The 13,358-nt window shown below is 40.7% G+C and overlaps 1 protein-coding gene across 1 annotated transcript; it reads left to right on the top strand.

The window, feature by feature from the left end:
* The first annotated feature begins 3,249 nt into the window (after positions 1–3,249).
* LOC131237733 (CASP-like protein 4A3) lies at positions 3,250–12,875 on the top strand. The gene is made up of 3 exons (XM_058235678.1): positions 3,250–4,308; positions 6,617–6,752; positions 12,471–12,875. The coding sequence occupies exons 1-3, from the start codon at positions 3,392–3,394 to the stop codon at positions 12,660–12,662; spliced, it is 1,245 nt and encodes a 414-aa protein (XP_058091661.1). The 5' UTR covers positions 3,250–3,391; the 3' UTR covers positions 12,663–12,875.
* The last annotated feature ends 483 nt before the right edge of the window (positions 12,876–13,358 follow it).

The raw sequence follows: 13,358 nt of genomic DNA, 5'->3' as shown, positions 1-13,358 counted from the left end.
TGTTTAATTAACCATGTCCAGATAGGAGAACAAATATCAGACATGGTCGATAACTGTATGTATTTGTTCATTTAACCATGACACTGATCATATAAGAAATGATAGGTAAGCACGTCCAGTTTGTAGAATAAATACCAGTCATGGAGGATGACTGTCTCTTTTTGTTCAGTTAACCATGACTATGCTACAATGAGAAATCATATGTAACCATGTTCACGTAGTAGAATAGATATCTATCATGCCTATTACCTGTCTTCGAATGTTCAGTTAACCTGAGCATGAGATGATGACGGAAATCACCCTATCACACACAGCTGAAATCAGACTCATCCATGTTTTGTTATCCAGAGCAGGAGATGATAAGAGATTAATTAGCTACACTGACATCTTCAATCAGTCTCAGCATGTTCAATTAACCATGGCATCGAAGGAATGACACATGATAGATACACACAGCTGAAATCAGTCTCGAAATGTTCAATTAACCATGGCAGAGATGATATAACTTCTGACATCTACACACACTGTGGAGCGAGTACCCCATGACCCTATTGGACTGGGAATGTATCAAGGAAAGAGGCTTGTAATGAATACATTCAACCTCAAAGTAGATAAAGGAAAACATAAAGCTTGTTCGCCTGTCGGCACCTATACAATGGCCCACCATTTGTTCTTTTACGGGATCAATGTCAAACATGTAGGCCACAAGTGTCCGAAACAAGCCAGAACAAGACATCGGCTTCTATTTCATAAACACACTTCTAACTTAGTCATGGTCTCCAGACATTCAACAGAGCCACATGACTTACCTCTTCTGGCGTTGCCGTAACTGATGGCGGGGGGTGGATGTCAATCTTAGACGGCAGAGGATATTTCTGCTTGACAGAGTAACAAATTTATTACCGTAGAAGAAAAAAACTATAGTGGAATAAAGGGATGGAATAGAGGGTTTTCAACCAAAACGTAATACATATAATACTTGAGTGGGGTATTGGAGAAGATGTCCGTAGCAGAAGGCAGATGGATCAGGGCTCGGAGATTACAATGAACATCACAATCGGGTGACGGAATCGACAAAGGAAAACCATGACGTTCCAACAACATGCAAGACAAATCGGATCATGGAAATCATAATATGTTAGATGACAGAAGATATGCAGTGATATGCAAGTTACTGAACAGACGAATATCAAGTAAGGCGTGCGATCTGGATGAAGAAGAACAACAACATGACGGCCAGATTAAAATGCATTCTTCCTTGTTTCCATACTTCAGATATTATGGAAACAGAGGATACACAAGTGGAAGGAGATGCTTTTGATTTTTCTCTGTTTCCATAGCTCAGGTTTCGACAGTAAACACAGGGAGAAGTGGAAGAGAAGGAGATGCTATCTGATAAATGGTAGGGAGAAGTGAAAGAATAGACGATAGACAAAAGGTATCTGGTAGAAGGGTATGCCATTTACCTAGCCTGAGATCGAACGCTCTGAAAGAGACTCATGCGCTGGTGAGAAGTGGAAGAAACGGAGAAGCTTTTGAAATGATAAAATCTGAAATCATACATACGTAGCACGATCGGTGCTCATGCGGACCATTAAACCACGGTTGTCAGACAAATCCATACTTCGAACTACCGTCAGTAGGGGATGTAAATCCCGTCTCTGCCCGATGCGTCTTTATCGCCGATTCGGGTGCTGTCAGACTGTGTTCGAAATATCGATTTTCAAACGGGCGGCTGGAGTATAATGATGACTTATTACACTGGAATACGCGTAATTCAGAAAACCAAACAGGCCCTTAAGACATTCATCATTCGAAAACTCATTTTAGCACATGATCCCAAGATTGAAACATACACAAATCTCAGGTGAACCATGATACAAGAAACATTTGTAATGGACTACTAAAAACTGCTCATGTGCCACAAAATTTTTGGATTAAGTTGATATTTGTGTGGTCTCTTCATTCAAGTCCTCGTGACTTTATCCAAAGATTAGATGGAAAATAAACATTAGTAGCCCTATGAAGTTTTTAATAGCGGGGTATCAATCAGGCTCCACCTAAGATTTAGATTTACTTCATTTTTTGAATCATGGCCTAAAATGAGCTTTTAAGCACATATATCATATTGGCCCCACAGTTAGGTATCCACTGACCTATGTGAATTCAAAGATCCACCCAAACCGTGGCCTGCTTGGATGGGCGCGGATCGCATACTACCAGACTAACATCTTGCGAGTGACAAACAATTCTGGGAGGAGTTTTACGGTGCCTACCGTAATGTTATGTATTATCATAAGGTATGGGCGAAAAAAGACGATGCAACAATAAAGGGCTCAAGTGGACTATACCATAGGAAGCAGTGGCAATTGAAAGCTTATTGAGAGAACTTCTCGTTCCTCACATAAGTTATAGATTAAGCTGATATTTATGTTTATCCTTCGTACAAGTCTACATGACTTTATGAATGTGCACAGCTTAAGTGGATTGCCCAGGTGGGTGGGGCTTGACCGTGGGGCTCAGTGATACATGTGCTTTAAATCTACATTGTCCAACTATTTTTACAGTCTATTTTTAGGCATAGTTCAAAAAATAAGTTTATCTAGATTTTAGGTGAACTACACTGTAGGAAACAATCATTTTGAATCAGCATCATTAAAAATATTATGGATTTCAATGGAATTTTTATTCCCGATCGAAATTCTTAGCAAGGTCACAGTAACTCAGATGAAAAGACCAAATAAATATCTTAATGATAAGAAGCTTTTGTGGCCTATAAGAAGTTTTTAATAGTCAATTACCACTGTTTTTTTTTTTTTTGTAATATATTCATATGAGGTTTGAAATAGTATCTTTAAATGAGCTTTTAATAAGGATGAACGGTGCAGATATAGTCACATTCATCATGGTGTGATCTGAAGTCAGGTCTCACCCACTCGAGTAGATCTGGGGATCCACCCAAGCCTGGCCCTTATGAACAGGTTAGATGGCAAATAAACATCACGGCCGTACCTTGGAAGTTTTTAACGGTAGGAGTTCAATCTCACAATTGAGCCTTCAATCTGCCTCCTTTTGGGGCTCATGCGGTAAAATGATGTCCAAATAGATTTGGACGGCGTGGATAAAACACGTATATCAGGGTGGCCTCCACAGATCACCTGACAGTACCGTCAGTCTCTAGCTAGGTAATGGCGGTGGAAGTACCCAATCCGCACCCCGGTTGGACAAACCAATAAATAAGAAGGCCCGAGGACAAAATCCAAATTCACGGCCGTCGTGTATTTCCTCCATTTCTTCCAACTCTCCCAGCAGCCTCTCTCCATTTGCAAGATCATCACATAGGCATCAAAAACACCCCCAGAAAAACGATATATTACCATTTCTGCCCTTCATGGAATCTCCCGCCCGGCCCACCCCTCCGGAAAACCGACCCCCGGCAAACCGATCGCCGGAACACTGGCTCCCGAGAACGCGGGAGAGCCGATCTTCGGCACCTCCTCCTGAAAACCGTCCACCGGAAGAACGGCTCGCGAGATCGTCGGAGAGCTGGTCTCCGGCACCCCCTCCGGAAAACCGACTCGCGGAAAACCGTCCGCCGGAACAACGGGTGCCGAGATCACTGGAGAGTCGATCTCCGGCACCCCTTCTGGAAAACCGACTCGCGGAAAACCGTCAACCGGAACAACGGCTTCCGAGATCGCCGGAGAGGCGATCTCCGGCACCCCCTCTGGAAAATCTACTCGCGGAAAACCGCCCGCCGGAACAACGGGTCCCGAGATTTCCAGAGTACCGATCTCCGGCACCCCCTCTGGAAAACCTACTCGCGGAAAACCGCCCGCCGGAACAACGGGTCCCGAGATTGCCGGAGTACCGATCTCCGGCACCCCCTCTGGAAAACCTACTCGCGGAAAACCGCCCGCCGGAACAACGGTTCCCGAGATTGCCGGAGTACCAATCTCCGGCACTCCGATTGGCGGAGAATCGATCCCCGGAGAAAACAACCCCAGCGATCGAGAACCATCCCCCGGACAGGGACGACCTGGCACTATCGCCGGTTGTAGCGGTGAACCGGTCGAGCCGGGATGAGATGGGGGCGGTGACGAAGACGGAGGTGGGTGGGTTGGACCGTCGATCAAGGGTGGTGTCGTCGATCGTACGGCGGTCGAAGAAGGAGGCGATGGTACGGAGAGCAGAGCTAGGGTTTAGGGTTTTGGGTCTGCTTTTCTGCCTTGTCTCGTTCTCTGTGATGGCCGCGGATAAGACGCAGGGATGGGCGGGGGATTCTTTTGAAAGATACAAGGAATACAGGTAAAAAAAAAAAATAAATTGCATTTTTTCTTTTCTTTTTATTAATTACATGATGATCATCTCTTTTAATTTTTCTCATTTTTTTTGAACTTTTTCTGTTTATTTATGGGAATTGATATTTACTGGTTGATTTCTTACCCCAATTTTCCATTTTGGAGGTTGAAAGATGCAAGGTATACAAGTGTATACATATATTAATTTCATGATGATGGTGATGACAATCTCTTTGAATTTTTCTGTGTTCTCTCTCTCTCTCTCTCTCTCTCTCTCTCTCTCTCTCTTGTATTTTCTGTTTACTTTTGGAAATTGATTTATCCCTGGTTGATTTCATACCCCCACATTTTCCATTTTGGGAATTCAAATGTGTCAGTTTTGGGGTGTTTGCCATTTGTTTATTTTTATTTTGGATGTGCATCATTTATTTATTTATTCATTCATTGTTATTTTTCATAATTTCCTTAAAATGTATGGTTTATTTATTTATTGAAAATTAGAGGTATTTTTCTTACTTAGAATAAAAACTGTTTTATTTTCAAATCTTAAAATAAAAACTGTTTTATTTTAACATTTGAAAACAGGTCCAAAACTATACATATTCCAACAATTGTTTTAAAAAATTGCCATTTTGGTGAGCTTAGAATTTTCTTTTGATATTTAAGGGTGCGTTTGGATGCAGAAGCAAATTGGATTGTGAACGAATATTCATAGGGCTAGACTCCTATGTTTGTTTTGCACAATTTAAGAAGTGGTGGTGGGTCTCATTGTGGATGGAGCATATGCCTAAAATCGCATTGATCAAGCAATTCTAGTCCAACTAAGGGCTATCAAATGGATGGTTAAAAGTGAAATATTTAGCTGTCTAAATTTGAAGGGAAAAATCAAGATGGTTAATATTATCTTATTAGTTCAAAATTTTTGGTTATGCCCCATCCACAGTTGGGTCAGCGACTTGGGCAGTCTGGATTGCTGTATAACTATGCCTTGTGTGAGGATGATGAACCATCACCACTTTTTTAATTGTGCAAAACTGACACTAGAGTCTATTCCAGGTATGTGATGAGCAGCCCTCAGATTGCAATTACCTTCATGTCAAGTCCTGTAGGAAGCTAATGTAATCTCTATTTTGGAGCACAAATCCCTTAGTAGGAATGTTTGGGAAGGAAATCACAATTGGGTGAATTGTGATTTTCACTCCATGAGACTAGTAATTGGAATTCAGTTCAATAGAGCATCCAAACACACCCGAAGATATATTACATTTTTGCATTTGAAATTTGGAAGAAGCATTGTTTGTGACCATGATTTTATTTTGAAATCTTGATGAGAAATGACATTGTTAGAGTTGTACTTTGGGGGGGGGTGGGTGGAACCGGGCCATGCATTAGGAACATGCCATATACCACAACTCAGGGTAGTAAACCCAACAAGTGAGGCACGCATATGTTGAATTTGGATGCTTGAACTTTATGGTCCATGGCATGTTCTCAATGCCAACTCCCTGATGAATGGTCTGGATCTCGGACATGTATTCCGCCCTCTCGCACCCTCGTCAAATCACGACTCATTCCAGAATCTGGAAAATTTTAATCAGAAACCGTGTGGAAATGAGCTAAGCATATTCAATTTTTTGAATAGGGTGACTGGAGCAGCCTGATGAATTCGAAATCTTTAGGCTATACCCCCCCAAGCCCCAGTGACCAGAGGAATTCTGGTTCATTAGATGTGGATGGTTGGTCTTTCAGGGCCCATGGATGAACACCCCCTACCTAGGTGGGGCCCGGTTAATGACCATCCTCCCTGGGTCACGTTTAAGAGTTTATTTTGTAAAAGTCGTGGCTCAGATTCATTAGTATGTGATGACCCACTGGTTCCCACATGCAGAGATTGCTGTATGATTGGACCCTACTGTTGATGGGCCACAATATGATAATCATGCCAAAGGATGATCCCTGCCACTGATTTTTGGAATTTAATGTGACTGTTGAAATTTTTTTATTTGCCTTTGTATGCATTCAACCATCATTATTGATTGCTAAAACCATCCATTGAATGTGAATGCTGGATGATCGCCCCATTACAGTAACATATGGACAGTTCTGACTATGCAGCCATCTTTGTTTGTGGGCCTCAATGGGATGACCCATGCCAGTGATCTTGAGTTGTGATCTGCTTGATCAGATATTCCAATCACATGGCTTTCTAGTTTTGGTTTCGGCTATGAGATGTACTGATGTTAATCAATTTCCATATCCAAAAATCTTGATTTTATATATTTATTATATTTTTATATTTGAAAGGGAATTTGCAGGTATTGCATCTCAGTGACTATTATTGGATTTGTTTACGCCGGGTTCCAGGCATTTGCACAATCCCACCACCTCATTACTGGGAAACACCTCATTCGGCACCCCATGCACTGCTACTTCGACTTCTCCATGGATCAGGCAAGTATTTAAACAGGGCATCTGTCTAACATAAACTGCTGTGGTAGGCAATCGTATATGCCCATCACACCATTGCAATGGGGTTGGGGGCTGAGTTCGGCCCAGAAAATGAAACCTGCCAAGTAAACGGATTGGGTTTGGGCATAAAATAAGAGCTGCTAAGTAAATGGCTTGGGCTAGGTTGACCCCAAAAATGCCTGCCCTGACCCAGCTAGACCCATCTAAGCAGCATCTAAAATAGAAGCAGAAAACTTTGCCTGCTGAGCCTCTTAAATAGTACCAACAGGCCTGAAAATGAGGGCTACTTGGCTTAAATTCTAGACCATCGAGTAGATGGGCCTTGATCACTTTTTTGGGCCCAATTGAGGTTTTCATTTTTGTCTGTTTTAGTTTTTAGTTGCACACAAACATTTAAAATTGTCAGAGGAAAAATGTGTAAGAGAATTGATATATCTAAGATTTGATTATATTAAGGTAGTATCAAGCAAAATGGGGCGTACCTCTCACGTTTAGTTAAGAGCCCAAGAATCAGGCTGATTTGAAACTCAGGTGGGCCACACCACAGGTAATAGCTAGGAGGGAATGTCTACCCCATTGATATTGTCCTGATTATTTGTGGGGGCCCACTGCGTTGTGAATATGCCACCCAATCCACTCATCAGATGCGACCCACCAGGATGAAGGGACCCTGAAAATCTGACAATTCCATAATTCGGGAGGGCCACATCATGTGAATTTATATGTTTTTTTTTTTGGTTGGCTACTCCTCTGTACTGGTGCAGGTCATGTGAGTTTTGGATTGCCCTGATTTCTTGGGAGATTTCTCATACACATCATGGTGGGCCCCACATTGCTTGATGCAACCGCACTATGTGGTCAAACCCCTATCTGAGATTTGTACCCATTCTGATTGATTTGCATGCTTCTATTCTATGCATAGCTGTATGCAAATCAATGATGTGGGTGTGGATAGTGGGTACTAATACAAAGTGTACTACTTCAATTCTCAAAATTTAAAAAGTGGGTGTGCGGAAATGATCAAAGGATTGAGCATATAGGGCAAAAACGTCTTATTTTTCATATTGATTCTTTTCAATAAAAACTTTTCTTCTTGTAACTTATAACATAACGATAATTGGCACACTCATGAAGAATTTAAGGGTGCTCTTCAAAAAAATAAAAATAAAAAAATGAAGAATTTAAGGCCCTATTTAGGCTGGAGGAAATGCAAATGTGAATTGATAAATCCATCAACTTGTGCCTTTCAACAAAAAAATAAATAAATCTATGAATTTGTCCAATTCATGTATTTGCAGTGGATTTGGATTTGGCAAAATCCAAAGTCCATAGTTTGCGAATCAAGCTCCAAATCCATTTATTTGGGGAGCACGTAGGGCAACAACAGAGCATTTAATGCAAATGAGTAAGTTTTATTGCTTTTAAGAGTTTTTCGTTTGTAGATTTGTTAAGGGCCTGTTTGGATTCATGAATTTGAAAGTTCATTTAATTGATATCATCATCAAATTGTATGTCCATGGTAGTTGTTTTTTTTTTTTTGTTTTTTTTTTTTTCTCCCTTCTTCTTGTTAGATTCATGATTTTCTAAACTTGTTTTTTGGTTGGGCTTATCAAAATTACATATTGGGAGACAGGTAACAAGTCCTATAAAATCACATAGGTTAGATTATTCAAACCATATAATTAATAGTCATCAAAATAAACGGTTGAAATCAAATCCATATAAAAATAGTCCAATAATGGATCGCAGTCATCCATTGTGCATCTGACCTTTGATTGGATATTATGGTCAGGAAAATAGCTACCCATATGGATTATATTAGCAAACTTTTGATAGTTGGGTCTTAACCGTCCAACATATGGAGCTCGCCTCAATGGATAGGAAGTGGTTGGTCCATATTTACTATACTAGAAGAGGTCCTATCCATGATCTGGACCGTCCATCTAGTGGGGCCGGCCCTTTGTTGCCAATCCGATCATTTTGATCAGATGATTCAAACCATCTAATCGATTGCTAGGAAATGGATGACCATATTTGTTATACCATAAAAATGTTTAATCAGTCTATCATGTGGGCCCACCTTTGGGTCACCCATACCTCTTGTACATGATCTGGATTGTCCATCATGTGAAACCCATCATTGATTGCTCATCCCTCTTAAAAAGTTACCTTGATCAGATGATTCTAACATTATATTGATGTAATAGAGGTTCCGATCATTCATCTAAGCCGTCCCACCTTTGATTGCTCATCTCTCTTAATTGTCACTTTGATTGGGTAATCCTAACCATTCAACCAATGGTTGGCAAGATGGACAGTCAATATAGAGGAGGTTCAATAGTTGATATGGACCATCCATGACATGGGGTTGATTTCAATCCCTCTAAAATATCATCTTTGATAGAATGATCTCAACCATTCAACCAATGTTTGGCAAGATGGACGGTCAATATAGAGGAGGTTCAATCGTTGATATGGACCATCCGTGACATGGGGTTGATTTCAATCCCTTTAAAATATCATCTTTGATAGAATGATCTCAACCATTTGATCAATTGATAGTAAATGGATGGTATATATTTATTATACTAGGAATTTCCTGTCCATGATAAGGACCCTCCATCGCATGGGGCCCACTTTTCATTGTTGATCCCTCCCAAAAAAAAGAGACTTTTGATCCGATGATCTTAACCATCATCCGAACAATGACTAAGAAATGGATGATCCATCTTTATCATACTAGACAAAGGTTTTAATTATTATCTGTCATGTGGGGTCCACTTTTAATTACCCATCACTCTCAAAATACTTCAATCCAATGATGCTAACTATCAGAGCAATGGCTTGGAAATTTGATGGTTCAGATTAATTATACTTAAATCATTGATTGGACCTTTCATCATGTGTGGCCTGCTTTGAATGCTTATTTTTCTCAAACATCACTTTGATCATATGATCATAGCCATCGGACCAATGGTTTCAAAATGAACATTTTATTGAGAATTGGGAACAATTTTCAAACTCAAATCTTTGTAAGCCCTCGATATCCAGACTTTGTGAGTTGGGGAGATTTTTTTATTTTTATTTTCTTTATTGCCTAGTTCATTGTTTATGTCATTTGCTAATTAGGCAAATACTGAATTATCAGTTACACCAATCGGAAAACATTAATTGCCAAATTCATGAATTTCTCAATTAAAAATATGTTAAATTAATGAATTTTAATTTTGTTTTGTTTTGTTAAGTTTTTTTTTTTTTTCGTTTTTGTTTTTGTTTTTGTTTGTTTGATTGGTTTTTTTTTTTCTCCCCGTAGCTTTTGGAATTTGGAGCTGGGGTAAATGTAGGAGCTATATTTTATTTTATTTTCATCCTTATGGCCGTCTACGTTTAGCCCGACTATTTGAACAGTTTGGATTAAGAGTAAAAAGCTGCCAAGCGTATCATGGGAATGTGTCTGCACATAATGGTCAGATGCGAATTCCCCGTGCTTTGGCCGCAGGAATATCCTTTGGTCAGAACCTATGTGGGGCCCACAAAGATGCCTGTCCATAAATTTCTCAGGATCACGATGGGTCAGGATTCCAGAAATCATGCAGATAAACTGTTCACAGGGTTGTTACCACCCAGATAAACTGTAGGCACAAATATCATCCTGATACAAAACTTCCGTCGTCCCCCCAAAGCTTCCAATGATGGGCGTTCAATCCCTTTCTATGGTGTGGCCCACTTGAGTTCTGGATCTGCCTGATCTTTGGACTCTTGTCCCACTGTAGCATTGAGAAACTTATGGACGGAGTGGATTTATCACGGGCGCATCTCTGTGGGCCCCACATAGCTTCCCACCACGGGATCTTCATGTGGCATGGGCACAAGCAATTGGCGTCCTGGATGGTTATACGCCGTCAGAGTATCGAAGTTTATCTTGGAGGTTCCCCACCATGCAAGTGGCGCCATGTAGCTATGGACCACTTACCTGACATCAGATACATTGATTGGCATGTGGGTGGCGTTTTTAAGATTCCTAGTGGCAGTTGCTAGATTTTCTTCTTTTCGTATTCGTTGCTTTTGCTTGCCGAGAACATGGGACCATGTTCTCGGTTGATGGTTGCGTTTCTCCATTGAAAAGAACTTCGATACTCATGAACCCAGAAATTGTACACGTGTCATATATGAAATTCAAATTAAACCGTCCAAATTATCTCAAGGATGTAGGCCTCCTTTTGGATGGTTCGAAGACCAAGAGATACTGGAGTATTGCCTTCCGACCCAAGAACTTATGACTAAGCGGCAAGGTACCAAGTCTTGTGTAAGACATCAGTACCATGGAAGCGGTAGGCCATAGCATGAAAGATCACCTGGGCGAAAAATCAGGTGGGTCCGATTAGCCTTTTTGCGCTACACCATTGAATAAATGGATAACCTGTGATCTGACTCAACATACAGGTGTGGCCCACCCCGAGTGAGTGGATTGGCCTGGTTTTCGAGAAGGGTGATCTCATGCCGGGGCCCATTGATTTCATGCTACTGATTTTGTACACTGTTGGCAGGATATTAATGCAGTTGTTTATTTTGGCTATTTTATACCATTTACTAGATTATTAACATTTTAATACCACCACTATTATCTTAATATTGTTATTAATTATTGAGTGGAGCCAGGTAAGACTTGATTGAGTCTGAGTCAACCCAACTCGGCTGGACACTGAGCAGAGCGAAGCATATGTGTAGGACTGGGTCGTCATAGACTGGGTCTGTTTTTGCAGGCCCAGCCCCAACCATAATAGGCCGTGGGCTCCCTCATGGGCATGGGCGCTTCCACTCACCGTATATTCCAATATGGAATTCGGCTAGAAAACTGTACCTCTGAGGCCCATCTTGTTGCAATCAATACCGTTGTTCTTAGTGGGCCCCGTTGAGGATGAGAGGTACTCTTGATATCACATGGGGCTCAACTTCCCACATGCCCCCCACCCCCCTTTGTTTTTTTTTTAAAATCCAGCTAACAAGTAACATGGGTTGGATATGAGAACCGTGCATAAGGTGTGCCATGCGAGCACTGCCACCAAAATCAATGGACAGCTGAAATGTTGCTCTATGTAGAGGTCCGGCCCACCTAATAAATGGATCAGCTTGATTTTCATGCCAGGCCTACCTTTTCCAGGGCTAGGATGTTTATTCACGTGGCATATTGGCAAGAAAGAAGGGGCTCATAACCTGTTTATTTATTTATTTATTTATTTTTAAATTTCTTTTTGAAATAAAAACTATTTTTAGGTTGATTTTTCTAGATTTGCTAAGAGATTTTTATTATTATTAACAAAATGGTATGATTATAAGCTCCCAAAAAACTAGTATGTAATTTCTTATGAATTGTTTTGGGTGCTGATAATCATATACCATTAGTCACAGGTTTAAGGTTCAGGCTAGAATTCATGGCCTGCTTTGTAAACGGGTCGGGCTGGGCCTTGAATTCTCAGTGTAACGTAAAGGCTTGGGCTTGGGCTTGGGCTTAACCTCAACATAAGCTAATTGCACTTTGTTATGCACGGGCCTTGCACTCAGGTGTGAGCTTTCCGTGTGAGAGGTGAGTACTTTTTAGAGCGCACTTAGCATCCGTCATTGTGTGTTGATACAATTCATGATATGGTACTTGTGTATGAAATGTCATTAATGGAAAATTTCCTTCTTTTATAATTGTAGATATTAGCTTATCTCCTGATGTCCGCATCATCGTCCGCCGCTACCCGAACGGATGATTGGGTATTGAATTGGGGAGAAGACGAATTCACGAAAATGGCGAGCGCATCGATCGGTATGTCATTCCTTGCATTTGTGGCCTTCGCATTCAGTGCTTTGATCTCTGGTTACAAATTATGTAATCGAAGCCCATAATCACAATCATAATAAATATCATATATGAAAAAAAAAGAAAATGAAGAAATGATGTGTTTGAAATTCTCATTTTCATTGTATAGAGAGAGTGAGAAGTGTGGGATTCATTTGAAAGCTTGATTTTTACAAACGCCTTGTATATTTTATGTACGTTTGTGTTGTTTTCCCATCAGAAAGAAAATGAAATGGTTGCTTGTGCTGCTTGGATGGTTAGGATTAGTCTTACTAGTGTAGCCAAATGCATGTATTCAGCATTGTCCGTTGACAGAAACATGAGGCTGGGCGCGCGGAGAATCGTTTTGAGCATATCACCTTCTCTGTCATTTTTTGGCTGGGTGATGAGTTGGCCACCAGTGAAGCAATCTGTACCACTCATTTTTTGCAACATGCTTGATCCGTGGTGGTGGATATGACTGAGAATTTGCTCCTCGAAAGCTACATGGAAAAGTTAAGTGTATACTCTTATCTGCATCTTGTGTTAATGCTCTAAAAAACCAGATTGCAGTGCCACCAGTTCGGTTGATTTCAAGAGGTTTGGACCGTTACATTCAAAGGTCCATCCTTGTGGGTTGCATTTGATTTGTAATTCAATTTAACAAGTGGGCACGATTGCAATAGAGTATCAGAAAATATTCAGATGTGCGATCGCCATAGCCCAAAAAATCACATTTACACGACCATGTTATGAGTGTTAAA

Source organism: Magnolia sinica, chromosome 2, assembly GCF_029962835.1.
Source record: "Magnolia sinica isolate HGM2019 chromosome 2, MsV1, whole genome shotgun sequence".
Classification (NCBI taxonomy): domain Eukaryota; kingdom Viridiplantae; phylum Streptophyta; class Magnoliopsida; order Magnoliales; family Magnoliaceae; genus Magnolia; species Magnolia sinica.
This window is presented reverse-complemented; position numbering and strand designations above follow the sequence as displayed.